Below are 17,848 nucleotides of genomic sequence, written 5' to 3' on the forward strand. Positions count from 1 at the left end.
TGATTGTCATACAAGGGAAAAGGGGCGGGGCTTAGGGTGAATCACAAGGAACAAGGGGCGGGGCTTAGGGTGAATCACATGACTGTCATACAGGGGGGGCGGGGCTTAGGCATGAATCGCATTGTCATACAAGGGAAAAGGGGCGGGGCTTAGCATGAATCACATTGTCATACAAGGGAAAAGGGGCGGGGCTTAGCATGAATCACATGGTTGTCACACAAGGGAAAAGGGGTGGGGCTTAGCGTGAATCACATGAAAGTCACACAAGGGGAAAAAAGGGCAGGGCTTAGCGTGAATCACATGAGAAAAGGGGCGGGGGCTTAGCCTGAAAGAGAAAATGGTTAGCATGAGTCACATGCTCATCATGGAAAAGGGGCGTGGCTTAGCAAGCTTCTTGCAACCATTGAACTTGTGAGTTTGTGGAGAGTTTCTGCTTGAGTTTCTTTGCTGGATGTCAGAATAACCTCCCAGAGCTGCTGTTTGGATGTGAACTGCCTCTCGCCCTCATAGATCTTTGGCTTGAGGATGAGCCAAAAGTTCTCTATAGTGGTCAGGGTGGCCGTCCACCAACCATTCACCACTCCATCCATCTGGACCATCCAGGGTTACACGACACTCATCAGTGAACAAGACTGTTTGAAAATTAGTCTTCGTGTATTTCTGGGCTCACTGGAGCCGCTTCTGCTTGTGAGCCTTGGTTAAGGTTGGCCCAATAGAAGGTTTAAGCCTCTGGAGGATCCTTCACCTTGATGTTTGAGGGACTCCAGAGGCACCAGCAGCTTCAAATACCTGTTTGAGTTGTAAAAGTGTTTTAGCAGCTGCTCTGTTGATCCGATGCATTTGTCTGGCAGGAACCTTCCTGATTGTACATCTGCATGAATCTGTGTGTGTGCGCTCTGAATCAGCTACAAATCTCTTAATAGTCCGATGACCACGTTTAAGTTTACCTTGTCCAAGGTATTCAACTATTTCGCGCTTTTCGGTAGTAGAGAGATCCTTTTACTTTCCCATATTGCTTGAAAATGGCAGTCTTCTTGTGGATAATAAAGTAGTTTTTCCTTTAGCTGGACTTACCTGACAAACTAATTGGTCCAGGTGTCTGAGATTGATTTCACTGACCCAAAGAGCCGAGATATTTGTAAGCGTAAAACAATATTTGTAAGCTTAAAAAAAAAAAAAAAAAAAGTATATATTTATTTATAAGTGTACAAATCAACATTTAAACATTCAAACCTTTTGGACCAATTGTACCTTCATACTAAAACTCCCACAATACTCCATTTAACACCAGATCACATGACTGCATGAGGCTAAGGATGAGCGGCACCAAAACTGAGGGGAAATGGGCTTTTAGCTGTTTTGCTTCACAAAAATGGAACACACTCCACGGAAAAGCAAAACTGGAAACTTTAGTGAGACAATCACAATTTAATAATCTGATAACAAACAGACACATCTGCTCTTGTTTTTAATGTTTATATGGACTTGTTTACTTGTTTGTCTGTTTGTATTGCATTTTACACGGCACCGATGAAAAAGAGACTCTAAGTGCTCTCATTGGGTTCTCCTGTGTAATTAAAGAAAAAAAGAAAGACACTGCAAAAATATTGAGAGGATCTGACACTGTTAAGAATGGAGATGTGTTTTGTAAAATTTGGAAAAACTGAAATATAATTAAAAAAAATTGTTTTTTACATTATGACTCAGAAGTGTTCTAATGTGTTTACAGTTCTGTTCTGTGAAGGTCAGATGTTTGCAGTGGACACTGGTTGGACTTTGACCTCACCTGGATGACAGGCTCGTGCTGGTCGTACCCACTGGTGTACTCTGTGTTCTTGTACCAGTCCTGCACATCGATCTCTGGCATCCCCGACAACAGCAACTCCTACGACACCACAAACAATCAGGCTTACTCACCAACTAGAGGTGGGCCAAAATATCATATCTGGATTTTTTTAGAGCCAAAGCACGATACATCTTTAAAAGTTTATTTAAAGGGTGACAGTAGTATTTCTCAACTCTACCAACTGATCCAAAGACTCCAGCCCCCATAAAGCAATGCTGTTGTTGTGTCCTTGGGCAAGACACTTAACCCACCTCACCCTCAGTGTGTGTGTGCACTGGTGTATGAACGTGTGTGTGAACGTGTGTGTGGTTCCTTCATGTAAAACCCCTCACCACACACTTTATACACTTTTCTCACACAGGCATTAACATTTTCTCACGTTTCTCTCTTGTTTAAACACTCTCAAAGTCCAAACTTCATAGATTTAAAAAAAATAAGCACAGTATTATAGAACAAAACTAAAGATCAAGACCTGTTTTCAGGCACAAACATTTGTTTGAGAAATATAAATATTTTCCTGTACTGTAAATAAAAATACTCTGCCAAATGTAATTTTAATGTAACAAATTAAATTTTAATGATCAACCTTGCATAGATTATTTTGAACACATAAGAAATGATTAATAGTGACGCGTATTTCACAGTTCCTCTGACCGTGCCTCTTCATCCCGACACTGCTCCACTGTAGTGTTTTCCACTGAAGGCCTTGGTGCAGGCGTCTTTTTCCAAGTGTTAACATACAGCACTTCAGAGTCACACTGTAATCCAACATTTATGTAAATTTGGCTGAACACATTCTGTACTGTACAGGAGACACGGCACGGAGGAGACTGATGGACAATGGTCTACAGTCCCTTAGCCAATCAGGACGCAGAACACAATGCACGTTCATACACTGTTAAAAAAAAAAAAAAAAAAAAAAAAAGCATGCAAAATTGCTCAAAAAAAATTCAGCGAAACAGCGAGACCGCAGAAGGTGAACAGCGATATAGTGATACATGATGATAAAATTTTTTATTTCTGTCAAAATATGTTATTATGCAACATACTTTTGTTTTATGTCAACAGAGAACGCTCTAAAAGCTGTCACACCAGCATCTACAAAGCTTTTCAGAGAATAACTGAAAATAACGTGATATATATCACGGTATGGATTATTTTATGTCAATAATATATTATTTTTTCCATATCGCTCAGCACTATTCTGTCCTATGTACCTTTTCCAGTGTACTGAATGTCCTCCCTGTTCTCCCCCATGTATGTTTTATCGAGACACACAAGGTATTTCGTATTTCATATTTTATCTTTCAAGTTCTCTGTGCTGTTTTACTGTGTCCCCTTTTATCAGACACAGCAATGACAGCATGACCGAAACATGTCCAGCCAATCCAGGGCGGGATAATCAGAGCGCCATCGATCGAACAGAGGACGAGAATCTGCAGACGCGAAAAAACTCTGATCTGAGAGAGAGAGACAGAGGGGGAGGGGCCGCAAGGTCACCCGGCAACAAGCCCCACCCCCTCCCAGCTTCAAACAGACTTGCAGGAAATCAATGGACACATCAGAGGGGATAGGTCCAAAGATTAGCCACATTACATCGGAATTGGAGTTTGAAAGGTTAAAGCATAAAAACTGCAAGTATTTAAAGTCGCTCTACCTTAAAAAAACGCAATTAACAGAGTAACTAATTCATTTTAAACCGTTTGCAGTGGTCTCAAGTTACTCTTCACTGACCTTCTGCATTCTGAACATGCTAATTATTCACCATGACAAGTTTATAAGCACTTTTCACAACTCTCAGAGACCAGGGACAATAAAGCTAGCAACAACTCCCATGCTAACGCATACTTCCTGATTATCAGAGAGTAAAATGCTTTGCAATTAGATGCATAAAGGACGCAGCAGACTTCGGTTGACCTCAAGAGCTATAAGAAACGATTAAATGATTTGGCATGTTAGCATTTTGTGCAAAGTAAATAACAAATACAGTGATATTCCAAATGTGGAGATGGAGCAGGGTCTATATGGGAGACTCTATGGGAGATTCAAGTGTTTTGAAAGAAATAACCTTAATCTTATTCACAAATGTTGACTGTTGCCATATTAATCGTATGGCTCAGTCACATGACAACGTTCAAATCTATGGGTTTAAAGAACGGCACCACACAAGCTATTCTGAATTAGTAATCAGTACCGCATTTTCCGGATTATAAGTGTCACTTTTTTCATAGTTTGTCCGACTTATATGTGAAATTATTCAAATATATAATTTCATATCTTGGTTATTGTCACACTGACGACCGCACGAGGGCACTTTTGTCTTGTGTACCAGTATCTACTACTCCTGTACCATTGAAGATTTAAAATTTCAACATTATGGTAATTTAAAGACATCTGAGAAAGACTGAATAAAACCTGAACAAAAAAAACCCTCGCCCCCACTGTCAGTGTACACTGGTGTGTGTCAATGTGTGAGTGGTTCATTGATGTAAAGCACTTTGAGTGTTTTGAAGGTGGAAAAGTGTTGTATAAAAAACATTTTAAACAATCATCATCACACATTTTACACATCTGAAGAGTTCATTTGCAAAAACAGATAAGAGCCATTTGAAAACACTATCAGAGGCGTGTTTACTCTTAGTATAGAAATATTTCCAAAAGCCAAATGTGTTTTACTGCTAGCAAAATATTATTCCATCCCTTTTTGATAAAATCCACTTGATCTTTTTGTTTACCTTCAATAGATTAGCCTCGACAATAACGTAAAAACACTTCTTGGCAATTTTTCAAAACAGAGATATGGGTTTTTGCTTTTAAACTCTTCGTGGAGAGTATAAAGACAACCATATGGTTTCCTCACCAGTTCGTACTCGTCGAAGAGCTGGATGAGGGATGGGGGGATGAAGGTGTGGAAGCCCTGAAGGAAAGCGTTGATCTGGGGCTGAATGGCTCTGGTCATCCTCAGCTCCGTCACCAACTGCACGTACTCCGCCTGGGAATGCCAAAAGTGTTAAATAAAAGACCTAACTCCAAAACTGCGGTGTCCAATTGCAGGAGCTGATGTCACCATGAACGCCATCACAACACAGCGCGCATGCTGTCGGCGCCCCCTATGGACAGCTGCACATTTTGTTTCATTTTTATCAAAATGACAACGTGACGCTGCCGAATCCTACGAGTATGACTGATTAAGAAAATAAAACTGGTGAAGGAAGTGCGTACGTCACAGTGGGCGTGTACGTGTGGAGGTTCAACGGGGGTAGATCGACAAAATGGCGTCTTGAAAATAGACAGCTACTACTACTACTACTGCTACTACTACTGCCAGTACTGCTACTGCTCTGCTGCTACAACTGCTACTAATACTGCTACTAATACTATTACGGCTACTACTGCTACTGCTGCTACTACTGCCAGTAATGCTGCTGCTGCTACTACTACTACTTTGGATTACCTTAAAAGTTTCAAATCATTAAAAACTGTGGCCAGTACATAAAAACTTACATTATAGACATATATCTAGACTTTCTAAATATTCCCCACATAAGGTAGAGTGTAGTAATAAAGTACGGACCAGGGAGAGATTTAAAAAAGCCTCTGGAGCTGCAGACTTTTCCACCTGCAGTCTGCTCTATACATTATACTACAGTGCCACCCGGAGTCTGCCTGCAGTACTGCACCCTCTAATTAGGCCAGTTAGTGGTAGAAGCTGGAGCCGGATCAATCGCTCGTAGAGGAGCAGATATGGATGTGTTTAGGAGAGGGGACTTGGGCCGGTCATTATCGCACAGAACTGCACAGAAAATATTGAAAACTTTTGGACCAGAAGTAACCACTCGATGTCGTTATGAATATGAAGAGAATTTAGGTGAGCAAAAGACTCTCCATTAGAGGCGAGTTTAATAACGAACAACATATTAAACTGCAAAAACGATATAAGTGATGGCGACTTAAAGGGCCCATATCACACTATTTTCTGACCAATGTTCTAATGTTGTTTTCTCATCACACACAGACCTGGAGTTGTGTTTTGTTTCATTCTCACATGTTTAACACACAAACAACCTGCATATTTAGGCTGAGTTCTTCTCTCAAACTGAAAACACTCTGTCCCTCCTTGTGATGTCATCATGCAGTGATACAGGAAGTGCTCCACTGTGTTTTTAAACTCCATACATCTTCACTAGAATCATTTGGATCATTTCAGACCTGGAATTGCCAATCTCTACTGTACTAAAGGTAAACTTGAAAACTCCTCTCCTCCTCTCCCCCTCTTGCCTCCTCTCCCCCTCTTGCCTCCTCTCCCCCTCTTGCCTCCTCTCCCCCTCTTGCCTCCTCTCCCCCTCTTGCCTCCTCTCCCCCTCTTGCCTCCTCTCCCCCTCTTGCCTCCTCTCCCCCTCTTGCCTCCTCTCCCCCTCTTGCCTCCTCTCCCCCTCTTGCCTCCTCTCCCCCTCTTGCCTCCTCTCCCTCTCTTGTCTCCTCTCCCCCTCTCGTCTCCTCTCGTCTTTCTCCTCCTCTCGTTTTCTTTCTTCCTCTTGTCTCCTCTCCCCCTCTCCTCCTCTCGTCTCCTCTCCACCTTTTGTCTTCTCTCCTCCTCTCGTCTTTGAGCATTTGAGATGTAGACAAACTAATAAAGTGTTACTCAAACATGTGTGAATGAAGCAAAACAACTCCAGGTCTGTTTTTGAGGAGGTGACAGTGTTAGAGAATGGACTCCAGTGAAGTTCAAGTCGTGTTCTGTGATATAGGAGCTTTAAAGCGGCGGTATTACACTTCTACATACATTAATTACATATTTTTACATATTTAGATCACCGTGTTTCCTTTTATTGTTTTGAAATCGCTATAATCACTGAAAATGAGGTATTTTCACTTTCGTTTTTGATGTTCTGAGTCTCTCCTTCCTTTGCTCTCCACGTTAAGTCACTTCCCCTTCGCAGCGCTATCACAACACAATCAGTGTGCATCCCACTAAATTGCTCAAACATGCACAGATGATGTCTAAATCCTCTTCAGGCATGTTTCTGATGAGGAAACAGCATTAGAACATTGGAGAAAATCATACCTCCTCTTTAAATGGCAGCTGTGATACATGTGATGGCTCCTTAAAAGGCGACTTGTATAATATTTTTAGCTTAGTTTTAATGCACAGTTGACACTTCATCTCAAACTTCATCCACCAATCAGAATAGTTGGCGGTGCGATTCCAGCTCCGACAGATGAATGCTGTCATTGTTTCCTTGGGCAAGACACTCAAGACACCAGTGTATGAATGTGTGTGGTTCCTTGATGTAAGGCGCTTTGAGCCTTTGTGGTGGAAAAGTGCTGCATAAAAAATATACAGTGGTCCCTCACTATGTCGCGGTTCACCTTTCGTAGTCTCGCTGTTTCGTGGATTTTTTGTGTGCAAAAGTAGTCATCTTTATTTTTTACAATTACTATATATGTTTTAAGACTATAAAACGTCTCACCACACACTTTTTTCAGACAGGCATTAACATTTTCTCACATTTCTCTCGTTTAATTCATTATTAGTGATTCATGTGTATTTCACAGTCCGTCTCACCGTGCCTCTTCGTCCTGGCACCGCTCCGCTTTAGTGTTGATCCAACATTTATGTAAATTTGTCTGAACACATTCTGTACTGTACAGGAGACACAGCACAGAGGAGACTAATAGACAATGGTCTACAATCCCGTAGCCAATCAGGACGCAGAACACAATGCACGTTAAAAAAGCATGTATAATTGCACTAAAAAAATCTGCAAAACAGTGAGGCCACGAAAGGTGAACCGCAATTTAGCGAGAGACCACTGTATTCTCAGATCTTTTGAGTCCCGTTCCATCCTGAGTTCTCCTGTACCTTGTTGTCCTGTGTGACCAAGATGGCGGTGCCCCCGGGTTTGAGAGGCACTTCCTCCATGGCTCCGAACACGTCTGTCTCTACAGAGAAGCTGAGCTCCAGGCCCAGGTCGCTGATGTCATTGTCCAGGATCCACTGCAGGTTCTTGGCATACTCGGGGTCGATGGAGGACACGTCCTGGTAGTTCACGGGGATCCCTGTACAGGTGAACAAGGTAAAGGTCAAATATCGGTTAGATAAACATGAAGCTAAAATGTAAAGGCTTCTGTTATGATCCATGTGTGAAACTGTGAGTCTAAACTGAAAAACAGCATGTGCAGTCTGTGGAGTGAGCCATTACTTCTGCTGCAAAAGTGATATGTAAATGGGGGATGTAAAGATCAAGCTATTTCTGTTCTAATACCAACGTCGATCCTTTGGCTTTAAGCCTCTGCCCTGGTATCGTTTGATATCGGCCACAGACTGTATAAAGAAGTGGATGTCAGCCACCGCGTTCGGCTCCAAATCAAGTTCATCGAGGCTAACAGTTATAGCGGCCAATTTGGAGCCAAGTTCCAAATTTGGAATTCCGACCGTCAGTATCATAGCAACCAAAGAGCCAATCCAAAGCGAGGCTGTTGAATGTAACGCCTCTTCCCGCCCACACCGCTGGTTTCGCAGGCTTAGCAATGCTGTCAATCAAACCTATTGCTAGCAGAGGAACCTTAGGGAAAGAAGGCGCCTGATTTGTCTGTTATTAATGTTTATATCTTGATTTACAGACACAATAGTGAAATAAAAACCCCAGGAACATGTAGAGCAGGTTTATACGAACATTTAAGACCAAAATGACGAGTCTGACAGCAGCAGTTACAGAGAGTGCGCCCATGATCAATTCCTGTTTGGAACGCGGCTGCTAGCAGGTTAGCGCTGTACATTTATATGTACAGTGTATGATATCGGCAGAGACTGAAAATAGCATTTGTTTCTTTTAAACACAAATGGTGTGTGTTTCGTTTAAATTAACAACAGAACAACTTTTAAAAAATATACATTCAAAATGACATGTTTTGATGACATTTATGGGCTCGACACACGGGGAGCGAAGTTGTTCGCTCTACATTTATTTTCAATGGTACCTGTGCGACACTGCGAAAATCGCTCGTCTCTCACCTCTGCGACACGTGCACGTGAAAACCTCGCGCTCGTGCATGTCGACGTGCACACGCGGGCCTGCGACGCGACTAATGAAAGTTGAAAAATTTTCTACTTTTATCACTGTCGCCTGCACAACAGCCAATCAGCGAGAGTTTGATTGACGAGCCAATGCACTGTCCACTTCAGAAACATCATGGAGGAGAAAATTATACTCACGGTGTCGGGTTTCCCAATTCTTTTTGACATCTCAAAGAGACTACCGAGATATATCAAAAAAAGCAGCTGCCTGGGAACTCGTTGGTGCCAGGGTGAATATGAGTGGTAAGTTAACATGCGCAAATTTGTTAATTCAGATAAATTTATGGAGGCTAATAACCAAATGTATTAAAGACTGATTCAACATTTAAAAAATACATTTATTTAAGGTTTTTACATTAAACAGAATTAGCTGCAGAATAGGGTGGACCCAGGATCACTTTTTTTTGTTTTGTAGAGTGCAACCAATTGTAATATTTTAGTCAAATGAATCAAAACTTTACAAGATTTCATTTTAGCGTCTTTTCCCCCATCTACCGCTATTAACCTCAAAATTCCCTCCAAATAAACAGCCAATCAGACGAGTAGGAGGCTCACGATCTGCTCTGGAACACAGCGCGACATGACAAGCTGTCGCTAGTCGCTGCAGTTTGTCGCTGCCCGTGTGTTCGATTTTAAAGCCCATGCGATGAGTGTCGCTGCACACTGTCGTTAGTCGCTCCCCGTGTGTCGAGCCCATTACACTGACCAGTAAATCATCTTATTATGACAATTTATAAACCAAAAGGGGATATCGACTGAACCGATATCATGGAACCGATATCAATCCATCAAATTTTCAATAAGAGAGCTGATATAAATGCCTGCTCTATAATTAGTCAGTTTTATTGTGCTTGTGCCTCTATAGTTCTCATCTCTGTGGATCATTATGTTATAATTTACACATTTTAAATCACAATATTCATCTAAAACAACTTAATAAAAGAAACAAGTCCGCTGACTTGTCCACTGACATCACCGTAAACGTTATCACAAAGCGCACTTTTTAAAAATGTTGCTTGTATGTCACAGTGGACGTGTACATCACAGCAGGCATGTCACAGTGGACGTGTACCAGTGGAGGTTAAATGGGGGCAGATTGACAAAATCATGTCTTGAAAATAGACGAAACGACGAGAACATGGATAAACATCTGAACAGAATAGTTTGAAGAACAGGGTGGATTTAAACAAAATAAACATTGATAATCATGAGCGTTGTCCTGACCGAGTATGTGTTTGTAGAAGGAGCGGGTGAAGTAGATGTTGACGAGCTGCCGATGGTACAGAGCCAGACCCAGGACCTGACCCGCGAATCGGAAATAGTTCAGATGATCCGGGTTCACCGAGGAGTTACTGTTCGGCTGAAACGTGGTGCCTGCAGAAAGAAAGAAAGGAAGGAGGGAAGGAGGAGGAGGAGCAGAAGGAGAAGAAGAAGAAGAAGAGAGGAACATGAGACTATGGGCAAGTTTATAGGCATCACCTCGTTATGTGACTTTTGATGCTTTTGATCATTAAAATATCTACATTGCATTGCATGCAAGTATTTAGTGTATAAAACATTTTAAGTTTCCTAAAATAAATGTCACAAAGCCATACCATCTGCAGACTGAGTGAACAGAGCATAGTCGGGGTTGACGATTTCACTGGACAAAATGTCGAACCACTCCCTCACCACGCCCTGACCCTGCACGACACACGACACAGAGGGAGGTTAAAGGTCACACTATTCTCTGATCTCTGTTCTAATGTAGTTTCCTCACAAACAAACCTGGGGATGTGTTTTGTTTCATTCACACATGTTTAACACACAAACTCTGCATTTTTAGGCCGAGTTCTTCTCTCAAACAGAAAACACTCTGTTCCACCTTGTGATGTCATCATGTGGTAATACAGGAAGTGCTCCATTGTGTTTTTAAACTCCACACACCTTCACTAGAATCATTTGGATTATTTCAGACCTGGAATTGTCAATCTCTACTGAACTAAAGGCCACACAAAGTGTGAACAGACTAATAATAAAGTGTTACTCAAACGTGTGAATAAACCAAAACACAACTTCAGGTCTGTTTTTGAGGAGGGAACAGCTTTAGAACATGACTTAAAGCTACAAGAGTCAGTTTGTGTTATATAGGACCTTTAATTAATATCATTATAATACAGGTAATTTGCCATCAAATATTTAAAGGAAAATAAAAAAATCTTTCAACTGGACAAAAAGTTGTAGGAGTGAAGACGTTTGGCTGCTCGTCCAAGCCATTTCTTCAGTTCTGGTCAGATCAGATTACTGCTGGACACTGCCTTATATCTGTCTGAAGGGAGGAGCTAACTAAACTGAAACTAAAAACACCTATTGTTTACTGTTTGTAGGTCAATTGTGCCACACTAAGTGTGCACTGTGCCTGAGTCATACTTAGCATAGTCATTCAAGCCACTAATGAGTGATTTCACACCTATTAGCATCCTGGCTAGCCCCATTGTTCTTTGTTTTTTTGTTGTTTGTCTTTCTTTGTGAGTGGAGTTAAAGAAGCAGTTTTTGTTAAGAAAGTCAACCCTTCCTTGAACAGGACTAACTACATCTCTAACTGTAGTAACTTCATCCTCAGACCCAAAGCAAAGAAAATAAAGAGAACAACAGAGCTAGCCAGAATAACAATAGGTTTGAAATCATCAGCTTGAATGACTATGCTAAGCAGGACTCAGACAAAGTTCACACTTTGTGTGGCTAAATAGCCCTAGCCTACAAACAGAAACTGTAAACAACAGGTGTTTTTGGTTTCAGTGTCTTTAGCTCCTCACTTCAGACAGATATAAGGCAGTGTCCAGCAGTAATCTGACCAGAACTGAAGAAGTGGTTTGGATGAGCAGCCAAACGTCTACACTACTACAATGTTTTGTCCAGTGTCAGATTTTATTATTTTTTTTACTACGGATCAGACCTGGACGACTGAGGGACACACTGACATTTTCTATCAAATGTCCAAAATGTAAATGCACAAATGTGGAACATGATGATTTTTTAGTGAAAGACACCACTGTGACAACACAAATCACTCAATACATTTGAACTAGATTCATTTTAGCTGCCCACATCTGTTCTGTTAAATATTACTGGACAATCAGATGTGATGTTATCTGTAAAAACTCACCATGCCCTCCTCGCCATGGAAACGCACCGCGATGCCCTGCTTCAGCTTCTCATTGGTCGATTTGGAAACCATCTCACAACTGCTCCTGAAGATGGAGTCTGGAAGAACAAATGATGATTACTTCACACACACACACGCACATTTTCACATTCCACATTCACACACACTTTCACAAACACAAACACATTCATACATAAACACATTCACACTCTCTCACACACACACACACACACACACACACACATTCACACACACACTCTACCAACTGAGCTGCTGTTGAGTACTTTTAGGTGTATTGGTGTATTGCAGACTGGTTTTAGCCGGTTTAGGTTTAAGTTACGTGGCGTTACCTCTGTGTATGAGCAGGATGTCGTTCTCGTTGACCGGGCGGTGAACCATGTCTGAGTCGGGCTGTCCGGCCAAAAGATGCTCATAAAACCACTCACAGCGATCTTTGAAAGGCTGAGGAAAAATAAAAGTATATACACTTCCAGTCAAACGTTTGTACACACCCCCTCATTCATTTTTACTACTTTCCACATTTTATATACACACAGACGAAATCAAATATATGCAGTAAGACTGTGACGGGTCTGTCTCTGAGTGCGCTGGTCCCTGGAGGGCACGTGAAGACGCGCTCGCTTCCTTACCTGCTGCACTCCACGATCCAAAACCTTTTTATTTACCTTTATAAACACATGTTAAACAACATTTTGCGAGAGAGAGAGCAAATAAATAAACCAAAAACACATGAAGAAGCCACAAAGATGCATGGAATTATGTAAGAAAGAAAGCTAAATAACGCAACCAATTTTTTAAATAGATACCATGTTCACACACATTGTGGGTCCTGAACACATGTGCTCCCTCACCTGTCCTTTAATGATGTGCATGAAGCGGGACATGAGCTCAGGACACTCCAGCAGGAAGTGGAAATGGTTAAAAATAATCTTTGGATTCCTGGAAACAAACAGATGAAAACATAGAGAGAGGAAGAGATGTCGAGGAGAAGAGGGGAGGTGGAGAAGGGGAGAGTACAGGAGAAGGGAGAAGGAGAGGAGAAGAGGGGATGGATGAGGTAGAGAAGGAGAAAGGGGAGGAGGGAGAGAAGGAGAGAAAAAGACAAAAGAGAGCGAGAAGAGGAAGAGAGGAGGAGTTGAGAATAAAGGATGAAAGAGCAAGAAGACGAAGAGAGAAAGGGCGAAAGGACCAGGACAGAGGAGGAGAGAGGAGGAGAGAGGAGGAGTGAGGGAAAGGAGAAGGAAGAGAAGGGGAAAAAGTGGAAAGAAAGAAGGGGAGATGGAGGAGGTGAAGAGAGAGGGAGAAAAGGAGGAGAGGAGGAGAGGGAGATGTTATTAAAAAGTGTATCAAGTGAAGTGTAAAGTGCCTGGAGTGTCTGGACTCACCTGGTCACGAAGCACTTCAGAACCTCGTCATGTTTACACACAAACTCTATGAAGCGAGGAGACGTCATTCTGAAAAAGAAGGAGAGGAGAGAGAGAGAGAGGAGAGAGAGGAGGAGAGAGGAGAGAGAGGAGGAGAGAGAAGGAGAGACGAGAGAAGAGAGAGGAGAGTGAGGGATGGAGAGGAGGAGCAGAGGCGAGAGAGGAGAAAGAGAGAGAGGAGAGGAGGGGGGAGGGGAGAGAGGAGAGAGGGAGAGGGAGGAGGAGAGAGAGAAGGAGAGGAGAGACAGAGGAGAGAGAGGAGAGAAAGGAGAGAGAGAGGAAGGAGGAGCGAAAAAGAGGCGAGAGAAGGAGAGGGATGGAGGAGAAGAGGACGATTATTGTGAACCCTTTTTCTCACGATAACTGATACTATTTATGTCTCATCTCTCAGGGGACAGACAACTTTTCGTTAAAATTTCAGTCTAGTTTGCACTGCTTTGATGGGAAAGTTCCAGTGTGCGGCTTTTAACTTGTTTTGTTTATGAATTGTTACTCTGAGTGGAATTGCCTTTCCACAGAGCTGACCAGTCATGTGGCCCGGTGGAGTCTCCTGCTCATCTCCATGGAGATAGGTGACTCACCCCTGTGGCATCTGGCAGGAGCAGCACATGTAAAAGGCCTGTATGACCGCGCTGAGCCTGTTCGCCGTCATCGAAATCACGTCTTCGCCGTCCACACACGCCTCCGCTTCCATGACCACCAGCTGCGGGTCCAGGGCGGGAGGCAGTTTGGGGGCGGTGTCTGTGGAGGAGGGGGCGGAGTCACAGGAGGCGGCGGGTGCGGCTGATTGGTCGAGGGAGGCGTCTCTCTGTTTGAGTAGCAGGGAGGCGATCTCGCTGCTGGGGGAGGAGCCGGGCGGGTCGGACCTGGTTCGGTCTAGTTCAGTGGAGATTAGAACCAACCACTCGTCCAGAGAGTGCCACAGCAGCTCGAGAGGCTGAGAGGAAACAAAGCGGAAAAGAAATTAAACAAAACAAACTTCTCTGCAGCATTTTAGTCATGTTTTGTAAAATTCTGTTTTTTCTGGGGGTGTAGTCAACCAAGGAAATCCTCTGAAGCGCCTGAAGCGGAGTGGATTTGACAATATTACATGTAATTTGTTCTTTCAAACAAAGCCCAGCCCTGACAACACTCCAAGAATAGGTCCACACACAGGCCGCACACAACACAAGATGAATAATAAATAATATATGAATAATAAATAATATATGACTTTTCCCACTATAGTCGCCAAAACTATCAAAAATCAGATCCTAATTGATACTAAAACTACTATAGAAACTAGATACTCATTTTTCAGAGGTATTGTTCCTAAAAAATTCCATTGACAGAAATGAACCTTTCCTGAATCTGTTTATAATGATGTTGAGTTGCATCAGAACAGATACAAGACACAAGGACGAGTATACACAGAACTAAACCAGGACTAAACCAGGACTAAACCAAGTCCAAACCAAGTCTAAACCAGGACTAAACCAAGTCTAAACCAGGACTAAACCAAGTCTAAACCAGGACTAAACCAAGTCTAAACCAAGTCTAAACCACGTCTAAACCACGTCTAAACCAGAACTAAACCAGGACTAAACCAAGTCTAAACCAAGTCTAAACCAGGACTAAACCCGGACTAAACCAGGACTAAACCAAGAATAAACAAGGAATAAATCAGGACTAAACCAGGATTAAACCAGGTCTAAACCAGGTCTAAACCTGGACTAAACCTGGACTAAACCAAGTTCAAAGCAGATCTAAACCAGAACTAAACCAGGTCTAAACCAGGTCTAAACCAGGTATAGACAGTATATTGTCTAAAGAAAGAGTGTTTTTATTATCATTGTGGTATCGGTATCGAGTATTGAGTATACTGCTTGATATCAAAATTGAGTTTGAAATGTTAGTATCATGACAACACTATGTCCCACTCAGCCTGTATCGTTTCTAAGTGTATGACATAACAACATTAGTTTTAATATCACATGCATTGATCCAAAGTCTCCACTGCTGTAAATTTTGCTTTGTTTAAAGATTCACTCTGTAACTTTTTCTCGTGGAGAGTTAGCCTCCTGCCTGTCTTCGTGGAGATGGTTCTGCTTCACCTACAATGTTTCCCCACAGTATGGCATTAAACTTCTCTATTTCTATGGAGACAAGTAGATGATGCAATCAGGCCAAGTTACAGGTCAGATCTGTGGAGAGGTGCCTCCCCTCACATTAACAACAATACATGTTTTAAGGTATTTCTGAACAATTAAAACATTCGAAATTAAATCAAGTAAATGTTAAATGTTTACTGTGGAACATTCTAGTAAGATCAACATCTCAATGAAGACAAGCAGTTGGTGGACCCTCTATCAGAAACGTTGAAGAAAATGACAGCACTTTGCAGATTATGGCACCAAATTCCCCATGAAATTAATCAGTATTCTTTTAATTAGGCCTGTCACGATAACAGGTTGTGAAGTTCGATACATCGCTGAAGTAAATATAGATGATAAACAATATTGAAACTCATTTGCGCCACTGACACAAAAACCCAAGACCAGATTTAAACCACAAAAACTTATAAATCTACAATATTGTTGAAAATCATCATAAACAGCAGAATCAAACACTTTAGTCGTTAGTTTGAGTCTGTAATTTATCTGACAAGTTATTTATTCAAACTTTTACATCTTAAATCTGATTACCATATTTTCTGGACTATAAGTGTCACTATTTTCATAGTTTGTCAGGGGGTGGGACTTATACTCAGATGTGACTTATATGTGAAGTTATTCAAATATATAATTTCACATCTTTGTTACTGTTGCACTGACAACCACACAAGGGCACTCTAGGCTCATGTACCAGGATCTACTACTCCTGTTCCAAAGATTTTTTAATTTAAACATTACAGTAATTTAAAAGACATTTGAGAAAGACTGAACAAAAAGAAAAGCTGCAAATAGTAAAATATGCAGCTAGAAACGGAAATCAAGCAGCAGAAAGAAAGTCTGGAATGAATGAGAAACTTGTGAGGAACTGGCGAAAAGTAAATGAAGAATTCAATGGTTTTAGTGATTTGGAGTGAGATCCAGAGTGAACTTGTTAACTGTTAATCAGATAACTAAAGCATAAAAAACAAGCTAATATCTTATGTTAACATACCAGACACATAATCAGCTCACTGTCTGTGCTTCATGCAGCTGAATAAATATAAATGTGTTACGTCAGCGTGATGTACTGATATTCAGCCTTTTGTTCGACATTTTAATATTATACAGACATTTCATCTTGCCTTTAAAGATAAAATGTCTGTTCTTGGTCTCAGATTTAGTTAAATTAATTTCCCACAAAAATGTGACTTATATACGGTATATATTTTTAATGCATTTTTGTCTGGTGCGACTTATACAGAGCAACGAATAGTCTGGAAAATACAGGATATAGCAGCAAATTCACATACGGCCAAAACTGTGACTAAGTCGTGGGCCAAACTAAATATTTATTGAAAAATTTCAACAACATCTGTATGTTTTTCAGAAGGGGTGTATTAAATTTGAGTAAGGCGACAGGTAGCAGATGCTAATGACTGCCATCGCAGTGGTGGGGGCCAGCGCCAACACATTTGCAAAGCATTCTAGGATTCGTAGTATTAGAGGTACATGCTCTATACTGGCGGGGCGGCCGGCGGGCCAGCTCTAATGCATATTTGATATGATTTTGCAGGCCAAATATATTTATATCGAGGGCCAAATTTGGCCCATGGGCCTGGGTCTGACATGTCTGGTATATAGCTAATAAAAAAATAAAAAAAAACATTAGTGGATATAGAGATTATCGTGACAGGCCTAATTTTAATGAGTTAGTGCCCAAGCAAATCACCACACTGCCCCCAAGCTCAGCTGAAACAGGACTCAGCTCAGAGTAACGATTTTGTGTGATCAGTTTGACATGCAGTTTGTCAGGTTCAAGTCTCACATCTAAAGCTGCAGAGCCTGTGGACACACTCTCCTCTCTCTCCAGGGCTTTTGCTCGCATCTGAAACCCATTACATCAGGTTTGGAATGACACAACGGTCAAAATGACATTAAAAGCTCCCATGTTATGCTTTATTCCATCATTTTATAATGTTTGGGCATCTTCGCATCGGCGTTTCACAGTTTAAGACTTAAAATGTTGCATAGTCTATTTGAAAAACACCTTAATTTTCTGGGTCAACAACTATGGCTTTTGGTAATAATGCTGCAAAGTGGAATGGACCATGTTAAAAAGAGCTGCGTCTTTACTACCTTCTTGTCTAATGCTATATAATGCTAATATTTATGCTAAGGATAAATAAATAAACTTAATAGAAA

At 41.5% G+C, this 17,848-nt stretch overlaps 1 protein-coding gene across 1 annotated transcript in view; it reads right to left on the reverse strand.

The window, feature by feature from the left end:
• Window positions 1-320: 320 nt before the first annotated feature.
• Window positions 321-17,848, reverse strand: part of hace1 (HECT domain and ankyrin repeat containing E3 ubiquitin protein ligase 1) — a 30,603-nt gene continuing 13,075 nt past the window's right edge. The window contains exons 12-24 of the mRNA XM_033980645.2: window positions 17,472-17,531; window positions 14,096-14,451; window positions 13,476-13,544; window positions 12,942-13,029; window positions 12,420-12,531; window positions 12,070-12,167; window positions 10,520-10,607; window positions 10,149-10,298; window positions 7,710-7,906; window positions 4,707-4,838; window positions 1,787-1,885; window positions 410-590; window positions 321-325 (exon numbers count right to left, since the gene is read on the reverse strand). Coding sequence (XP_033836536.1) covers window positions 321-325; window positions 410-590; window positions 1,787-1,885; window positions 4,707-4,838; window positions 7,710-7,906; window positions 10,149-10,298; window positions 10,520-10,607; window positions 12,070-12,167; window positions 12,420-12,531; window positions 12,942-13,029; window positions 13,476-13,544; window positions 14,096-14,451; window positions 17,472-17,531 — 1,635 coding nt within the window. The remainder of the gene's footprint in view (window positions 326-409; window positions 591-1,786; window positions 1,886-4,706; window positions 4,839-7,709; window positions 7,907-10,148; window positions 10,299-10,519; window positions 10,608-12,069; window positions 12,168-12,419; window positions 12,532-12,941; window positions 13,030-13,475; window positions 13,545-14,095; window positions 14,452-17,471; window positions 17,532-17,848) is intronic.

Source organism: Periophthalmus magnuspinnatus, chromosome 16 (genome assembly GCF_009829125.3).
Source record: "Periophthalmus magnuspinnatus isolate fPerMag1 chromosome 16, fPerMag1.2.pri, whole genome shotgun sequence".
Taxonomy (NCBI): domain Eukaryota; kingdom Metazoa; phylum Chordata; class Actinopteri; order Gobiiformes; family Gobiidae; genus Periophthalmus; species Periophthalmus magnuspinnatus.